Source organism: Branchiostoma belcheri, unplaced genomic scaffold (genome assembly GCF_001625305.1).
Source record: "Branchiostoma belcheri isolate BF01 breed outbred unplaced genomic scaffold, Haploidv18h27 scaffold84, whole genome shotgun sequence".
NCBI lineage: Eukaryota > Metazoa > Chordata > Leptocardii > Amphioxiformes > Branchiostomatidae > Branchiostoma > Branchiostoma belcheri.
Genome location: NW_017804509.1, coordinates 1,258,841 through 1,277,725, shown reverse-complemented (window position 1 = coordinate 1,277,725; position 18,885 = coordinate 1,258,841). Strand labels below are relative to the sequence as shown.

The 18,885-nt window shown below is 41.2% G+C and overlaps 2 protein-coding genes across 3 annotated transcripts; one reads left to right on the top strand and one right to left on the bottom strand.

Annotated features, from left to right (window-relative positions):
* Positions 1 to 1,728: 1,728 nt before the first annotated feature.
* LOC109486917 lies at positions 1,729 to 12,928 on the top strand (the record flags this gene model as incomplete). The annotated part of the gene is made up of 14 exons (XM_019790823.1): positions 1,729 to 1,762; positions 2,274 to 2,595; positions 3,020 to 3,182; positions 3,962 to 4,174; positions 4,391 to 4,497; positions 5,145 to 5,494; positions 5,792 to 6,368; positions 6,503 to 6,632; positions 7,325 to 7,477; positions 7,798 to 7,998; positions 8,821 to 9,024; positions 9,396 to 9,513; positions 11,463 to 11,552; positions 11,697 to 12,928. Coding segments are annotated over 14 exons (3,585 nt in total), but the record flags the coding sequence as incomplete, so codon positions are not given.
* Positions 12,929 to 13,030: 102 nt separating this feature from the next.
* Positions 13,031 to 17,768, bottom strand: LOC109486945 (proteasome subunit alpha type-5). Of its 2 annotated transcripts, XM_019790857.1 has the most exons (6): positions 17,086 to 17,768; positions 16,435 to 16,553; positions 15,531 to 15,688; positions 14,685 to 14,871; positions 14,009 to 14,106; positions 13,031 to 13,501 (listed from the first exon to the last, which is right to left on the bottom strand). In XM_019790857.1, exons 1-6 carry the CDS (start codon positions 17,097 to 17,099, stop codon positions 13,352 to 13,354), a joined length of 726 nt encoding a protein of 241 aa, XP_019646416.1. In that variant the 5' UTR covers positions 17,100 to 17,768; the 3' UTR covers positions 13,031 to 13,351. The 2 variants fall into 2 exon arrangements, with proteins under 2 accessions (XP_019646416.1, XP_019646418.1); XM_019790859.1 differs by lacking the exons at positions 16,435 to 16,553; positions 17,086 to 17,768 and adding an exon at positions 16,319 to 16,329.
* Between the last annotated feature and the right edge of the window lie 1,117 nt (positions 17,769 to 18,885).

Sequence of the window (18,885 nt, the reverse complement as noted above, 5' to 3'; positions counted from 1 at the left end):
CATACCTGGCAGCTCTAAGTTATAATTATAATTAATGCATGTTGAATGTTCTGACTTCAATTGTTGAAGTCAGTCACTGTAGTAAACACTGATTCGGAAGACATCTTCACACCAAACATATTTGCCCAATAATATGCATTATGAAAGTCAAATGTCGTGACATTTTGTATGGGGGTTACTTTAAAGCTTTCTCACTAGAATTATCATCAAATAACATTTAACTTTGAACATTCATCATTTGAATCTATCATTTGTGCACAATTGCAACTTACTTTAATTTATAACAAATAAGATCTGAAATTTCCACAGGTCAGCAACATACATCTGGGCCATTATTATAGTCATCATATCAGTAATGGCGGCAAAGGCAGCCCTCCCCACAGAGGAGGAGGTGGACAAGATGAAGTTGGTTAAGTTAACCAGGCTTCTCGAAGACCTTGGCATGACCGAGGATGAAATCGGAGACATGGGAAAAGAGGAAGCAAAGGCAGAAGTGAAGAAGAGGATCAGGGACAGACAGGAAATAGCAGCAACAAGCAGACGTCCTGGTCAGGTGAGCAAATCAACCCTAACTCTGCTGGAGATAAATTCTGTATGTAGATAATAAGGCCATGTTGATTTGATTATATGGATAACATCATCCGGGAACCCCAAAATTGATGCGCGCGTGCGAATAAAAAAAAAGTTGTTTTCATTATGAAATCTACGTGGTCATGAGGGTTGACCAAATATGGTTTGGCGAATAATCTAGTCTTCAAGTTCATTTCTTTACAATTTCGTCTTTTTTCGTTTGATTTTGGCATTCTACGACATTGGTATGGTTTTCTGTAACTTACGGTATATTTTTGCGCATTTTGCAACAGTACTGTTTTGTACGATTTACAGTATGGTTGAAAACTTTTTTTTTTTGAAACGGCCGAAAATTCATGCGCGCGCGGATGTCATCCATATAATCAAATCAACATGGCCTAAATTAGATATACTGTAATTCCACAGGGCCTAATTAAAACAAGTGCTGTTGAAAAAGCTGTCACTTTGGCCAGGTTTTCATTCATGAAAAGTTTTCTCCACATTATAACTGATTCGAAGTAAAATCTGCTGATCAGTACGTACATGTACATTGTAAGTAATGTTACCCTGAATGTTTCAATTGTTCTGTCCCCATAGCAGTATAAATTTTTAATGTTTGAAGTAATGTTATTAATGATGGAATTCAAAGTACATTGAATTGTCTTAAAAAATAGAGACAATTTCTTTGGACAAACCAATGAATAGACAAACTACATACATTGTACATGTACCAAAATGCAATGAATCTTTAAAATCTAGAAAGGATCTTTATTGACAGCTGTGAACATAGTATATTACAACCTACAATTTTCTGTGGAGGTCTCTGAGCTCTTTACGAATGGTAACAAGCCTGGAGCATGGTTCCCTGATCATGAATTTCTGAGAAGAACCTCAAGTCTTGCTGTCACTTTAAAATTATCATGATGGTAAATTGGAAGTGAAACCTTTAGAAATGAATCTCCCTGTATTTTGCTTCATTAGGCTGCAGAAAACATGAGGGAAATCTTGGAAGCGCACAACTCAAAACGAGAACACTTGGCAAAGTCGTGCCACCCCATTATTGTCTACCTTCCCAAACTGGACGAGAGCATCAAGAACATTCTGAAGATTCAGTTTGTTCACGAGGTGGAAGACATCTCAAAAAAAGTACACAGCCACTTAGACAAGGAGGAATGTCGTCTTCTTGTAGCAGGTGTGTTAAATTATGGATTACATTTACGCCAGCATATTGTAATTCATGTTCATGGTTACGTAGCAAATGTAGGCAGTCTGGGAAAAATGGCAGTCACGGTTCATTAAAAAAAATTATGTTCACAATGGCAGCATGTAGAAAAAGAAAGTCAATGAGAAAACCACAAACATAAAAGTACCGTGAAATACAGCATATTTCAGTCCATTTAATCTATCCCCATCAGAAAATGGACCATATCATTTTTTTTATACAGGCTTTTAAAATTGCTTTTATTTGTTTTGTTTTTTTGCCATTTTCAGGTAAAAATGTACATTTTGGGATCTGGAGCCCCCTGGTATTAAATCCGAATGACCTGAAATTCGGTATAGGGATACCTTGTTGGAAATGTCCTTTAAAGATGACGATTTTCATTTTATAAATATGGTAAATATTTTGTGGGAGGTATGCTCACCCATCATTATTGAATCACAAAAAGCGAAATCAATGTTTATTTGAAAACTGTAATCTTCAGGAGAAACATCAGCTGGAAAGAGCACCTTCCTGAACCTGCTGTTGGGAAAGGAAATCCTGCCTGTGGCGCTTGAAAGTTCCACCTCCACTGTCTGTGAGGTCAAGTATGGGGCGACCGAACAAGCTGTGGTCCATCTGAGGGAGCCCACAGATCAAGGGCAAAGGCAGATCAGCATCCCACTGGATGGACCTGATCATGAAGAGCGTCGGAAGGAGCTGAAAGGCTACATACATGTAGAGGGAGCCGACCGAGACAGCCTTAAGCTTCCTCCTGCCGAGAAGATTGAGATCTTCTGGCCTCTTCCTCTTCTTCAAGTAAGACAGTTAGACTGGAAAATTTCATGATGTTCAGCATATTCAGTATTCTTAGATTATCATCATCAATAGTTGAAAGAGGTCAGTTTTTACACTTAAAGTCTAATATTGTTGCTGATGTAAGAAACAGAGGCAAGCGGTAGAAACAGAATGATAAAAACCGACTGGTCCCGGGCTGGGGTTCGAACCCATGACCAAACCCGGGCACCAGTCCACAGGCAGACACTCTAACCCATCAGCCGGGTCAGTTGGTAGCCCCCCTATTAGCCCCCCACTGTTACACTGATGTTGAAGTTGCAGAGTGTTCAACTTGTTATTTTCAATCTAGAGTCTGCTTCAGCTCTCTTAAGACTCAATGGCACTGTCTTAAGTATACTAAGCAGCACTCAAATATGTTGCAGTAAACTGAGCTTTTACATAAACACAATATAGCAGGTCGCTATCTTGCTTTCAGGGAGGAATAGTCCTAGTGGACAGTCCAGGAGTGGGAGAAAGTGAGATGCTGAACAAAGTTGTTGCTGACTACATGCCAAAAGTCTTCGCCTTCCTGTACATCATTGACATCTACAGGGCAGGGGGAGTGCAGCAGGACAGGGTAAGTCATGATCACCTGACCTAACATTTTAGAATGTTGTATAGTACCTTTTTCAGTGTGTGCCAGGGTCTCAGATTTCGCAACCTGTTATCCTGTGACCTTAAACAAATCCACGCTAAGGCCACCGTGTCAACTGTGACCCTCACTCAGGTGTAGGGACTGACAAGTATCAGCTTCTTACTACGTCACACTAAATTTTATACATGAATCTGCGGTCCCGGGGAGGTGGTCCCTGCGAAACGTTGGACGCTTCCTAGACTTAGGCTTAGATGTCGATCCAAAGATCTCCTCAAGTTGTTGGCTCGTTCCGCAAGTCTCGGACTGTAGGAGCTTCGGTGTCACTTGCCTCGGACCAGAGAGACCTGTGGTGTGGGGCCAGGATATCCTTTCACGGGCAACTTGCAAACCTTGCAGGACTTTTGTTTCGTCATCTCTGCGAGGAGAAATTTCGAAGAGAAAAATAAGAGAAGCGGAACCAGAGACGTCCGCGCAAGCCCCGAAGTGGGCGAATGTGAGCGCCAGGCCACAGACGATGGGGCGGAGTTAGCGAGTTAGCCCGGTATTGCTAATTAACAAAAATGACAAATGATAAAATAATTTTTCAAATTGATTATGCAAAAGAGATCCTTATTTGGATGAATTATATTAAGTTGATCATATTATTCTCCACCCAGTGGCTGTGAGTCTTATCTGAACAAGGAACGGGAAGAGTAAGGCTTTTGGGATGTAGTCGGCAATTGTCATTTAAATGTCTCTTTTATTCCACTTTGACTTTGTAGTTGGGAAAGCTTCTCAAGCTGTATACAAAACAGGAGAACACTGAGGACTTTAACCCAGAATCAGCCATGTTCATCTGCAACAAGTGGGACCTTGTGCTTGCTGAGGTCTCGCCAGAGGAGCAGGACAAGCTCAAGGCAAACACATTCAGGAAGCTGTCACAGATGTGGCCTGGTCTGAAGGAGACACAGGTGTTCTTTGTGTCAACAAAAAAGGTAAGTCAGGTTAGATTTGAGAGTGATCCAGGTTCTGTTGTAGGTGGTCACAAAATGGCTGAGTAGTAGCCGTTAGCACTAAGGCCTGCAATGTTCCTTGTACCTTACTTTAAGCAGCCAACTTGTCTCTATACCCATACAGTAGGGTATAAATATGTAAATGTTTGATAGCCACTAAAATACATTCATGTAATAATTTAATTGTTTAATATACAGGCTTTGAGGCTAGGAGGGATTCTGTCTGAAGACTTCAGCAAAGTTCTGGATGGTCTGGACTTGCTGCTGCAGAAGAGTCTGGACATCAAACTGGACACTCAGTACAGGTTGGAATACAAAAATTGTAGAATATGTCAATTAATGCATAATGCTGAACATTCTTTAAAACTCTAGACCCACAATGTGCACCAATTCTCACTTTGAAACTCTTACCTCAATAAATAAGTATGCAAATCTGCTGCGCAAACCCAAATATACAAACAGATCGGGACAGAGAACATTTAACTAAATTAAATATATAGAGCAGCAGCAGCTTATAACTTGTTAAATGATGAAACCAAACAAGCAACCTCATTAAATGCCCTTAAGAGAGCACTAAATGCATGACATCTGACCTCATGGACTGACTTATCTTTCGACTGGAATGACATGGACTATGATTATGCCTTATGATTTTGACTATTTGTTTTAGTTGACATGTCCTGTTTCCAATGATTGACTACTTGTACTCTTTGTTCACTAAATACCCTTAGAATTGATTGTCTACATGTATGTCCTTTGTAACTTGTTCTGTCTTGTGTTTGGCTACTTTGGAAATCAGTTGTCCTAAAATGAAGGTACCTGTGACCCAACCGTTTTTAAGATCAATAAATAAATAAATAAAGAAGTAACATCATGAGAGATCATAGGGATAATTACCCAACTTGACCCAATTGTAAGAAAACTATATGTTTGTGTCTCATAAATATTTCAGGTGGCTGACTCGACTTTTGAGGGTGGCTCTGCTTAATATTAATGTGCAGCTGAACTTTGCCCGTCAAAACTTGGACAAAGAGTCTAAAATGAAAAAGTACCAAGAGGTAAAGAATTATCTCCAATCATTTCAAGACAAAGCAATCCAGGGCATTGAGAAATTGGAAAGTATGTTGGGGAACAACATCAAATCCACAAAGGATTTCCTGTCTAACCTGGTGAAGAATGGTCAGCTGAAAAAAGATGTGATGGCAGTAGAAAACCTCCCAGTGATAGTGTCTTGGGTGATCCCGTCAGGAAGGAAGGTGAAGCATCAAGAAGTCTTAGCCAAGCTGGTCCATGAAATGAGAGGTGAGGATTTCTCAAGGCTGCAAGCTCTCTTCGAAGCCCTGGGAGACACTCTGGCTCATTGTCCCTCCTTTGAGAGTTTCATAACTCATCAGGAAACATCCTTTAAAGAGGAATTGAATAAAGCAGTTAAATCCATTGAGAATGCCCAACAGGAAGCAATGGCATTTATCACAGGTCGCTCCTACTCAGTGCCTCGCATGGATGTCACACGTGATGCTCTTTTCCAAACCCCACTTCCTGATCGGGTTTTTGACACATTCTTAAGAGGCGTTACGTCTAAATCCTTGCACTGGCCAGGAAGATGGAGCGCAACACAGTCGCTAGAATGGGAGACCATCAGCAGCACAGAGTGCATTCTCAAGATCTACTGGGACCAAGCCAACGTGGATACACCCCTAGTGGACGTCCTGATGCAGGCACTGTCATCAGATCTAGAGGAACTGCTCACTAAACTGGTAGAAAGGCAGATGCAGCCACAGCGAGACTTGCTGAGTAAAATGGATGATGGCATCAAGAAGCTAGAGGGCATCATGGATCTGACAATAGACCAGACCTTCAAAGACAGCAGAAGCAGTGAAGAAATCTTGCAAACCTATGAGCCACAAAGTAGGGACATCAACAACTTCCTGGGCCAGCTAGCAATGTTCCACCTGACTAAGATGAGAAAGTACGAGTATGACTTGGACTGCATCACAGGTTGGACAGACACAAGGAACAGGATGGCAGGAGGGTCCTATGGGGAAGTGTTCAAAGTCAAAGTCCCATGGAAGGGAGGGGAGACACGAGAAGTAGCTCTGAAGCTTGGAGTCAATCCATACGACATCACAACTGAACAAACTGCCTGGGACTTCCTGCTGGAGGAAGAAAACCTACGGTAAGCAACTATGTCAAACAAGTTACATGTATTTTTGATACCAAGATCTCCCCAGTGCTATTTGACTATCTAAAGATAAACTATGCTACATTGTGAAAGCATGGTATCACTGTCAAACATTTGTTTATCATCAGGATACTGAAAGGAGAGCACATTGTGGAGTACTACGGCACAGCCTGCAGGAGGGAGGGGGGTGGTCTGAGACTGGGGCTGGTCATGGAGCTGTGTGAGGGAACACTGGAGAAAAGGATCGTTGGCAAGAGGTATACAAGGGGGCAAATGCAAATGATTGACCTTAGGGGCCATTTATCTGTATCTACAATGTATGTCTAAGCCCTTCGGCGTAACACGCCTGGTCCATACACTACATGTATCTTCTGTATCGGAATAGTGGTATAACTGCCCTTTGGCGTAACACCAGCTTCTGTATACTATTAGCTGGTATTACTCTTTACTCTTTGTTTAACTCCCTTCCTGCATGATTTAAACTTTGACCAAGCTTCTTGGCTATTACTTTTCTTGGCTTTAGTGCTAGTTTATCCCTCTTCCTCAAAGCCCTCTTGATTTGGGGTGTAATCCATGGTTGGCTACGTTGTTGTCTTACTCTCTCTTAATCTAGCCTGACTAAAAAATCACACTCCTGGTGGCCACCTGCCCACCCCCCTTGCGGAAACAGTTGCAAACTGACTAGTGTAAAAACAGGCTACATAAAATCAACAACACTACAATCTAAATAGATTATAATAAAACACAGTAAATTTTTGTGCATCATCATGGGCATGCCCACAGATGGCATATAAATTGCATGCCGATTACACAAAGAGAACCCAATGTTTTGACTGCGAACACGAAAAAACGGTTGTTCACAACACTCTGTCCGGGAAGTCCTCAGACCTCCTTCACGGAGTTAAAAAGTTCAACAATGTCTTAAAAATAAAACCATGACCCTTATGCATCACCACAGCCCAGCCAGGTGGGGTTCTGACCCAGAGAAGCAGGCAGCAGCCTTCAGCTACACCCAGAACCTGGCAGTGCAGCTGTGTGAGGGACTCAGACAGATCCATAAGGAAGGCTACATACATAGAGATCTCAAACTCAGCAATATACTGGTATGTTTTATAATTTGTACTTCTTATGACACCACAGGATTCACCAATCAAATCGAATGTGACAGATGTTTAATGGTTGGGATAATAGACAATTATGATATCTTTGTATTCTTTAGGCTGATACCCTTGTTTACCACAGTGACTTTTAATTAGTTATTATAAGGTTTCTATTCATTGAAGAGGTTCATCAGTCATGTCAGTCACGTAAAATTAACAGTTAGTAGAATATTCTTCAAACAGTGACTGTTTAAAGGGTGTTTTTGTCATATTTCATTCATCAGTTACTGTAGAATCAATTTGTTTGCCTGTATCTTCACAAGGTGACCAAGGACACAGTGAAGCTTGCTGATGTTGGACTGACCAAACAAGAGGTGAAAATCACGGGCACAGTAGCCGGAACCCCCCTCTACACAGCACCAGAGGTGAAGGAGCGGCAGATTTATGACAGGAGTGCCGACATCTACAGCCTGGGCCTCATCCTGTGGGAGATGTGGTACGGGTGGGCCTTGTATGGGATGGAAGTAAGTTTAGTTGGACATCATTACCGCTCAATGATGTATTTTGACAAGTTGCTACCTGCGCATACTCACCTGATGCCTTACTACAATGTACATGTCTGTATTGTGTAATCTTAAGGCCCTTTGGCCATGTTTGAGAACACCTTGAGAACATTTATGGGACTATATATATTTAGCTTTTAATTACCTTTTTACACTTATCGCTAACTGAGTGGGGGTCTATCCCAGCGTGAGTGGATCAAACATATCAGTCCAGACTTACACAGGTTGTACTTTTACATCCTAAGGCCACAGCAAGTAATTTTATGGATGACATCAGTGCACGCTTTGATTTAGCCTGGTTTGGGGGAAAAAACTAGAAATTTTATTGTCATCTGAACTTATTGTCTTCTGGCAGTGATGAACATGCCAAAAATGGGCAAAGCTGCCACGCTGGAACATGGATGGCAGAAAAAATATGAAGATAGGAGACAAGACAAGGCTCTGTTCAAATTGTTTTGTCTTTTACTTTGATGCAGTGAAGACTTATTATTTCATTTTTTTATATGTAATGGTGGCTGTGTATACTGTGATGTTTCCACTGAATCAAAACAATTTGTACGATGACTGAAAACTTTTATTTTTCAAACTTGTTTCATTGAGCTGGATTTTGTAATAGTTGGCAGTAAACTTTGGAGTCTGCAGACAATGTCTTCCATAAAATTTACTTGCTGTGGCGTAAGCACTGATGAACAAATCCTTAATTTGCTGATTTGTTTGCAGAATATGTATAATTAATTCATTTAATATTATGATGCTAGTAAACTTTGTTTTCATTTTTGTTAGGGAACTGAGTATCTCGCAGAGATGCAGAAATGCCTGAAGGAAGGGAGGGACATCAGGATGCCAAGGTGGAACAAAGCAGTCCCCCCCACCCGCATCCCTGAGTGGACTAGTCTGATCAATGACTGTCTCCAGAAGGATCCAAGGGAACGACCAAAGATACAGGACTGTCTGGACAGGATTAAAGCTATGGAATTTCCTGTGAAGGTAGAAACTGAAATCAAGACCATAAAATCCCCAAGCATATTGTTGTAATGGGAAGAAAGATCGTACTGTTTTACAATGCCCATTTTTTATGTCATAGTGGAGGAACTTTCCATGTAGCAAAACTTGCAAAAGCTTAATTTATTGGAAAACCTCTTCTGTACTAACTGGAGCATGATGATCGCTATGGTGACATGATTATTTCCAAAATGAATGAACAGTCACATGCATGAACCATTCAGGACGCCTTATAGCTCATCAAAGTACATGCATGCAGCAATACAGTTGGTCCTTATTAGTAATAGATATGTGAAAATATCTGTTCTGCCACAACTATAATCAAAGCAATAACCTTGCTGCTAATATTATTTCAGAACTACCGCACAAGTATGGGAGAGCACAAATTGAGACGATCAGCTGAGGATTCAGGCATTGCGGCTGATGAAAGTTGCTCCACTCCTAGCAGTAAAGTTACTGACACGAGTGCACAAAGTAAGTCATGGGAAGAGGTCTTCTTCCTTAAGAATTTTAAGTATTAAGAACTAAATGATAAATTTTGGCAGCTTCCTTTGGAACTGCAATGGCATTCTAGCTACAGTCTTTGAAACAGGATGAGTCAAGAAGGGATGGATAGATTTCCTTACTTTTTTACCTGTAGATTGGTTTGAGTCATACTTAACCGGGAGAACACAGTACACGTGCATAAACTTCGTGTTATCATCAGCAATCAGCGTCACTTGTGGAGTCCCCCAAGGATCCATCCTTGGGCCTCTCTTATTTATAATATATATAAATGACCTTCCTAACTGCATTCAGTTCTGCAAAATCGCCATGTATGCCGATGACACGATAATCTACTTCGCGGCACGTAACATCCGTACAGTCCAGCAGGCACTACAAGGCGACGCTACCACGCTCGCTCAGTGGTTTTCTGCAAATAAGCTGTCGCTAAATCCAACCAAATGCAAAACAATGTTAGTAAGATCGCCTAGAACAAACTGCCCAAACACTGACCTACAACTCACCTTAGCAGGCACTACACTTGAGCAAGTTCACACATTCAAGTATCTCGGGGTCGTTATTGACAGCATGTTAAACTGGCATGATCACTGTGAGCATATACACAAGAAGTTAGCGCAAATAATCGGTATAATCAAGTGTCTCAAACCATATCTGAGCACACAGGCGCTTCTCACACTCTACACGACACTCTTCCTGCCACATGTACAATACTGCAGCACGGTCTGGGATCAGGGGGGTAAGGGGGACTTGGAGAAAATTCAGAAACTGCAAACTAGAGCTGGTCGTGTGATCCTGGGATGTGACCGCTATACACCCACCTCAAACGTCTTGCACACTCTAAGATGGGTTCCAGTAGTTGACATACACAAGAGAAGCAAAGCTATACTGGTCTTTAAGGCACTTAACGGCTTGACCCCTCCACACCTTACTGCCTTGTTTACACAGTTCTCAGAAATCCACGCACACAACACTCGTCTCAGGTCACAAGGTGGCCTTCAGCTACCTAAAGCTAAATCTGAGCACAGAAAGAAAGCTTTGTCGTTCTCCGGGGCGGCGTTATGGAACTCGCTCTCGTCTCACCTAAAATCGGCAGGGACACTTACGCTGTTTAAAAAGATCTACAGTCAAGAATATATGGATACCGGACACTAATATTGAAAGGCCAACTTGTTACGTTACTTCTATATTATTTGATTTGATTTGATTAATCATATTTCGTTACTTTGATTAGCTAACTCCACTTTTGGTTAATTATCTACTTTTGGTTGACAAACCTTTTGACCTATCATTATGATTTGATAACTGAATGATTATGATTGCTTCTATGCTGCCTTGTTTCATTTTGGTTGTATAATGAGTTAGCTACGATTCTCATTTTGTTCACGATGAGTTTATCTATTTTAATTGACCTGTGTTAGTTCTTCTTTTATCTTAATTATTATGTAATGTAATTTTATGTCGGGGTTATCCCCCCAGGAATCTTTGAAAACCGCCATACAGGCGACATGTATATCCTGGATAAATAAATAAACAAACAAAATAAATTTGATTGAGACCAATGCAATGCGGTATTTCAATTTTGCAAATTAGAACCTCCTTATCTTAATTATTTACACATAAATACATTTTGTCCTATTTCAAAATTATGTCTGAAATTCTGTTGGTATAAGAAGGCATATTTGCAGCAATTTCATCCAGCAGTTCATGCAATAACATATTGTATGTGGTAGTACAAAAGTCATGTAAATGTAGTTGCAATTGGGCCAACAAGATCACAATAAAAAATGAAAGCTATGCTTTGAAACGGTCATTCTAATAAAGCATTTATGAGTGACTCCAAGGGATGAAGACACCTGAATGCCATATTCGTGCTTTTTCATGACGGGGACATTAAATGTTTCTTTATTTTTGCATGGAAGGTGCAGAAAGTCAGCAGAGAGATACAGAAAGTCCGCACAGGGATGACGGAGAAGGGCTCAGTGGGAATGAGGGGGACTCGGGAGCTACAGGTGGAAATTATGATTGAGAACATTTATTTAACAATAAACATTCAGAATTGCATTGTTTTCCCTCCCACTATTAGGGAATTCATTTAAATACATGTATACAATTTTCAACAAGCACCATTCCATCTGTTGTGTGTCTTTTTGTAGCTCTGGTTCACAGGAAGCAGTCAGGAAAGCTACTGGAGTTGCAGAAACAAGTGACAGACATTGTGCGCGAGAGCCACCCCAACCTGAACTTCGTCCCAGACACCAATAAGGAGGCAGATGAGAAGAGGATAGAGCTCAACAGGACAACACTGAAGGCAGAGGTTTTCTCTAGTGATGTTAACTTGAGCCTTGATTCAGTCATATTTCAACTGATAGAGAGGAGAATGAAGTCAGTGTGCCGTATCAACTGGCCGGGGGGTGCAGGAACAGGGTTCCTGTTGAGTAAAGGAAAGGTTCTCACGTGTTACCATGTGTATGAATTGATGCACAAGGCCTCCTCGTCATTTCATGAAGCAAATCACTACACTGCAGCATTCTTTGTGTCTGTTGATAGGAAATATGAAGTTCCCCTTGAAGCCCCTGCAGCTATGCGCATTTGCCATAGTAAGGATCTAGATTATGCTATTCTTCAGCTGGCAGTTGGAGATGTTGAGATGGAAAGAAATCTTGAAGATTTGCCTTTCCTTGGGCAGTGTGTCTCAGAGGGTGAAGACAGCAGAAAGATGGTTGTTCTTGTAGGTCATCCTCATGGTGGGAACAAAATAGTCGACTTTGGTCGCATTGCTGGGGTGGATCGGTGCCACATTATCCACATTCATCATCCTAACCTCATCCAAGAAGACGAACGCAAACCCCTTTATGACACAAGTGTGATGTTCCATGGCTCCTCAGGCTCCCCAGGGTTTGACTCATTTGGAAATGTGGTGCTCATGCACACTCGGGGGTTCTACCCTGACAACAGCCGTAAAAGCGTCATTGAGCGTGGGACACGTTTGACTGCCATTAGAGACCATGCGCGTCAAACCTTAGCACCTGAGGTTTACAGTGAAATCTTCCCAGACCCTCCAATGTCAGTTGACTAAAACTGACTCTAGCTTTGCAGTCATTTTTAATTAGTCTGGTTTTGTACAGATTAAGTCAATTTCAGTTCCTAAGTACTGGTATAAAATTCAAATCTACCCTCATACTGACATTGAACAATGGACATGGTGGGACCAATTCAGGGAGATGTGCAATATACTAGACTACATGTATATGTAAATGACTGTTTCTCCGGATGACACTTTACAGTATACTAGTAACATACAAATGTAGAGGACAAGGAAACTATTTTTCTGTCAACGATGACAAAATGTGTAGAAGTTGACTTTTGGCTTGTAGCTAGGAAAAGTCCAGTTGTAATTACACACTGTATACTAGTAATACATGTGCCACTGCAGAAGTGTAAGCATGGTGTAAGCAATGAAGAATGCATTCCACAAATTTGATGTTCTTAACCTTTAATCATTGTGTTCACTCATGATACACCAACATCTTGTTCATCCGGACTCTGATATCCAGTTGCTTTTAGCTTTCTTAATGATGTGTACATTCGTAATGGAACAAGGCATCATTTGATGTGTAGTTTAACTTTTATAAAGTGACAATGTATAAAGATTGTAACATACAGAACATTTCATTTGTATCTTTATTTTTTATTGTCCCCAGAGCATTTTCTAAAGCGTTACTGGCAACTTACATGTACAACTGCCCCCCTCCCACCCTAACAGAACCGTGTACTAGGATATCTACAGCTGCACTTTGACCCCTGACCCCTACAGGTCCTTGATGACCTCCTCAACCTCCTCCTTGCTGAACATGTGGAAGCGTTTTTCCCGCGTGATCGTCGCGACCTCGACGTTCGTGGAGTTCAGCTTCTCCTCCATTACCTGCTTCAGGATCGTCAGGGCGGACTTTAGCGCTTCCTGGAAATAAATAAACAAACAGGTAAACAACTAAACATTTAACAACAGGTACGGGGTTGACTTCAGGAGTTCCTGGAAACAAAAGGTAAACAAAGGATCAGGGCAGACTTTAGGGCTTCCTGGAAATAAACAAACAGGTAAACAACTTAAGTAAGTAAACAACAGGTACAGGGTTGACTTTAAAGCTTCCTGGAGACAAACAAACAAACAGGTAAACAACTAAAGTAAGTAAACAACAGGTACAGTGCGGACTTTAGTGCTTCCTGGAGACAAACAAACAGGTAAACAACTAGAGTAAGTAAACAACAGGTACAGGGTTGACTTCAGGGCTTCCCGGAAACAAAAGGTAAACAAAGGTCAGCAACAGCAAGTAAACAAATGTTAATTTGAAACATATTACTGGTAGTAAAAACTCACACAGAAGAAGGAACAGTTGTAAGAAAATGAAAAGAGATGAAGATGCCTGAAGGATATGTCTGAAGGTTTTAAGAAGTTGTTGTTCCTTACTTTAAGAGTCATGGACTTGTGGTAGACCTCTTGTAGTGAGCTCTGCGCGCCCTCTGACCCTGAGCCGATAGCTTTGGCGTCGTACTGTACATATGTGCCTGCAGACAGTCAAATACAAGGACATTCAAGTCAACTTTGTATGAAAACTCAGAACTTGGAGACAACTACAACTGTGATAGATTTTTCCATCCATGATGAGCTTTGAAATAAAAGTGGAACACCACAGACCTCCAGGACACTTTCTTTGATAGACATATCAATAATAGAGATCTCTGGTGTTCTCCTTTTAAGCTACTCTTTCTTTGTTTTTTACATCAATGTACATCACAGCTGGTGACTAGATAATTTGCAACAGTCGATTGCATGTAGTGTTTGGTTACACGTAGAAATGTTGCTACAGCTCTACTTTTTTATTCCCAAAGCCACAAGCAATGTAGAACCTTTTACCTGAGGGATACGTGTGGAATGCAAATGTAGTGGTTGCTGCATTTCTACTTTCTCTGTTTTTGCCACTATTCTGTCCCAAAGTCACAAGCCATTTGCAACATGCCCCCCTCCCCCATTACCTACATGTGCAGCGGTTGCTACATTGCTACTTTTTCTGTTTTTGCCACTGTTTATTCCCAAAGTCACAAGTCATGTACAACCTTTGCATCATGCCCCCCTCCCCCATTACCTGAAGGGTCCATGTGGAACAGTTGTGGTCCCTTCTCATCGATCCCGGCCACCAGAAGTGCCACGCCGAACGGCCGGCTCATGGCGCCGGGATCCGGGTCCTCCTCCCCGAACTGGATGGCGAGGTTTGCCACAGCCTGGCACACACTCTCCACAGACATCTGCTCGTTGTACGTGAACCAGTAGTTCTGGAGAAAACAACAACAGGAAGAAGTTTGTTTTTAAACACACAAAAAGTGTCAGTGTCACTAACAAAAGGTAGTCTTGTTGAGGTTCTCAGCCCTCTGTTTTCTGTTTTTCATTACAATATCATCCAGTGTATTCTGCTCGTTGTACGTGAACCAGTAGTTCTGTGGAAACAACAGAAGTTTGTTTTTTAACACACAAAAAGGAGGAGCTCAGATAAGTGCACCATTGAGTGAAGTGCTTTCCCAGATATAGGAGAAGACTGCTGAACTGAAAGAGAACTTTTCTTCCTAGGTACCTGTTTTCATTACAATATATCTACAACCTTTCAATAAATCTTTACCTAAATATTATCTCATAACCATTGAGGGATTCAACAGCTCCAGACATGTTACTTTATCAAATTGTTCAGATTCTGGTACAGGTCTGGACCTAAACCTCTGTATCCGTATCTGATGTTACATTTAAGTACACATCCCTGACACACACATGCATACACTGCCACACACACTCACTCACACAAGCATACACACACACACACATACACATACAATCACTGGAGCTATACACACATACACACAATCGCTCACACAAGCACACACACTAACAAGCACACACTAACAAGCACACACACACTGGTGCCAACATCAGCACATCTGACCTGTGCCTCTACGCGTGCCTTGTCGATCATGGTACGAGAGTCTGCGACCAGACCGCTGACCGCACAGCCGATGTGACTGTCCACTTCTACGATCTTCTCTACACTCGTGGAGACCATCAGGGGGGAGGTGATGCGCTTCTCTACGGCTAACACGATTCCTGCAACAAACAGGTAAACAAACAAACAACACCATCAGAGGCAAGGTGATCTACTGCCAACACAATATCTGCAACAAAGATAAAGGCCATGATGTTTTAATACTTTACTTTATATGTACATAAAACATACATTTTTGGAATGTTAACTTTATAGTTTAGTTAAAACTTAAAGTTATAACTGTGAAAGAAACAAACCATTTTTGTAAGCTACAATCATATTTTACTTTATAAGCTATATTTTACAAGCTGTAGCTATATTTTTACTGTAAAAGCTATTAACTGTATGTAACACCGTTACCAACAGTAGGGGGTTTATAGGCAGTACCAACTGATCCGATGTTGGGTTCTAGACCTTTTAGCCAAATGGTTAGAGCGTCGGGGTTGTGAGCTGGTGCTCAGGTTTGGCGTGGGTTTGATCCCCGGCCCGGGACCAGGAGTGTCTTTCTGTTTCTACCCTCCTAATTCTTACATGTATTTTAGTTTTAACGATACACATGTATAAGCTTATTCGTACCCTCTGCAGTCTGAATGCTGATGGCGGTGGATCCGAGCTATATTTTACTTTAAAGCCATAGTAATATTTGACTGTTACTTTTTAGTGTAGTTTTAATGATATAAGCTAAGTCGTACCTTCCGATGTCTGAATGCCGATGGCGGTGGATCCTAGCTATATTTTATTTAAAGTTTAAAGCCATAGTAATATTTGACTGTTACGTTAGTGTAGTTTGATAAGCTATAATTCCTACCCTCTGCAGTCTGAATGCCGATGGCGGTGGATCCGAGTTTGATGGCCTCGATGGCGTACTCGATCTGGAACAGCCGACCTTCAGGCGAGAACGTGTTCACTCCACGGTCATACTCAGACCTGGGGGTAAAGTTACAGGTTTTTTTATCTATTGGTTTGGGATAAATTTGACGTCAAGCAGGGAACAAGGAGAAATAAAGTTATCTGAAGAAACAAGGTAAAAATATTCAATGTGATGTCAAATTAAGGTTCTTTGCAGACTTCAACCCCCTTTATGCATAGAGAAACAAAACAAGCATGCACACACACGTACACACACACATACCTCTGTATGACGACTAGAAACGACTAGAAACCATACTGACTGACACTCATACAGTTGTAAGCTAAAGAGTATTTCACTAATTTGGGGGTGATGAAAACGGCTCATACATAATTTGTTTGAAAATTATGATTTTGTACACTTTCATACAATTTGTTATTTAATATCTACATTTACTGTTCTAGTTGCTTTCTCGTTTCGAACTTCAGTCTCAGAAAGTGGTTGCAATTTGCAAAGAAAATGCTGACCGCCCCCCTCCCCCAAGTGTGCCGCCATCCAATCTTTGCCGCCGAATTACAGACAAAAAACTATCCAGTCAGAACATCTCACCTTGTCAGAAACATTCTACTGATGTTGTTCTTTCTCCTGCGCTCAGAAAAATGACTGAAACTCTGACAGATTTTTTTCTAACGCAGAAAAAAATCAGCGAATTTCTTTTTCAGCGTGACAAAGCACAGCGCGCCGCCTGACCTCTGACCTCCCGCGGGGCAGGCTGGGTAAGGTCGGAGGTCACCCCCGGACAAAGCCTGACTGCAGAATCATAAACATTTGGGGCGAGAAAATTTGTCAACATCGAGGTTAAAATCCGCCTTTCTCATTCGGTCTTTTTCTTTATCGACGCGTTTTCTTGTAAAAGATACATTTTTTGAAAATTGGAGTCACAAAGTCGCCGTTTCAAGGTCGACAGAACCGGTTTTGTGAGCCGATAATTTGGGCTCTGCTGGTAAGTCTACCGCAGACTCCCGAAAATATATTTGTCAACATCGGGGCTGAAATCGGCCGATTTCATTCGGCGTTTTTCCTGATCGACGCGTTTTCTTGTAAAAGAGATAGTTTTGGAAAATTCGGGTCGCAAAATCGTTGTTTTAAGGTCGGAAAAACCGGTTTTGTGAGCGATAATTTTGACACAGGAGGTAAATCTTACCGCAGACCCCCGAACTGTTGCCTTATAAGGAGCGACTGTAAAACCCGCAATTGTGGCGGTGACGTCATGCCCAGGGCTGGAATGTCGAGCTGAAGTTCAAGGTGAGGCTGTTGTTTTTTTACTGTATGTTTATTACATGTTTTACAGTACTTAGAGAAGAGCAGTCCACTCTGTGCATTTTGTTCATTGGTAGTAGTCATTTTTGTGTTCAACTTCTGGAAATAATTATTTTTGAAATGTCCATTTGCGATGTGTTGAATTTTACCATTTATTTAAAGAATATGTTATGGTTCTTTATACTTAAGAATACAAAGTTCAGAATACAAGGAACGTGGCTATTTACACTCCCGGTGTGTAAATAAAATCTATTTGTCTTTTATATACACTCCGGGAGTGTAAATAAAATCTATTTGTCTTTTATATACACTCCGGGAGTGTAAATAAAATCTATTTGTCTTTTATATACACTCCGGGAGTGTAAATAAAATCTATTTGTCTTTTATATACACTCCGGGAGTCGTAATAAAATCTATTTGTCTTTATATACCACTCCGGGAGTGTAAATAAAATCTATTTGTCTTTTATATACACTCCGGGAGTGTAAATAAAATCTATTTGTCTTTTATATACACTCCGGGAGTGTAAATAAAATCTATTTGTCTTTTATATACACTCCCGGTGTGTATATAAAAGACAAATAGATTTTATATACACTCCCGGAAAGTTGATAGGGCAGACATTCGAATGATCTGTCGCCGGTGGGTTATCCAGAGTCACCAAAGGGACCGGGGCGAACCCCGGGTTGGTCTTGGTCTGATAGATGCACGCCAGGCCGTGAGGTTGGCGCTTCTTCCGCATGTATTAGCTCTAAAATTACCACAGTTTATCCATGTAGGATGTGACGATCAAAGGAACCATAACTGATTTAATGAGCCATTCGCAGTTTCACTGAGACAGTTTAAACTTGCACGTGCATACCTTTGCTCACAAGTATGCCAGAGTATTGTTCCCCTACTTGCTCCTGGGTCATGCAGGCTGACAAGTCTGTGTGTGTAAGGTTTACAACGTCGAGCATCCAAGTACATACCGGTACATATACTTGCTGCAGGTCCTGAGCTACCTCTGTAACTAACTAACTAGCTAAAATGCTTATAAATTTTGGACATCAGGTCGAAGATTGTAATACAGGTCTAAAGATGACTCAT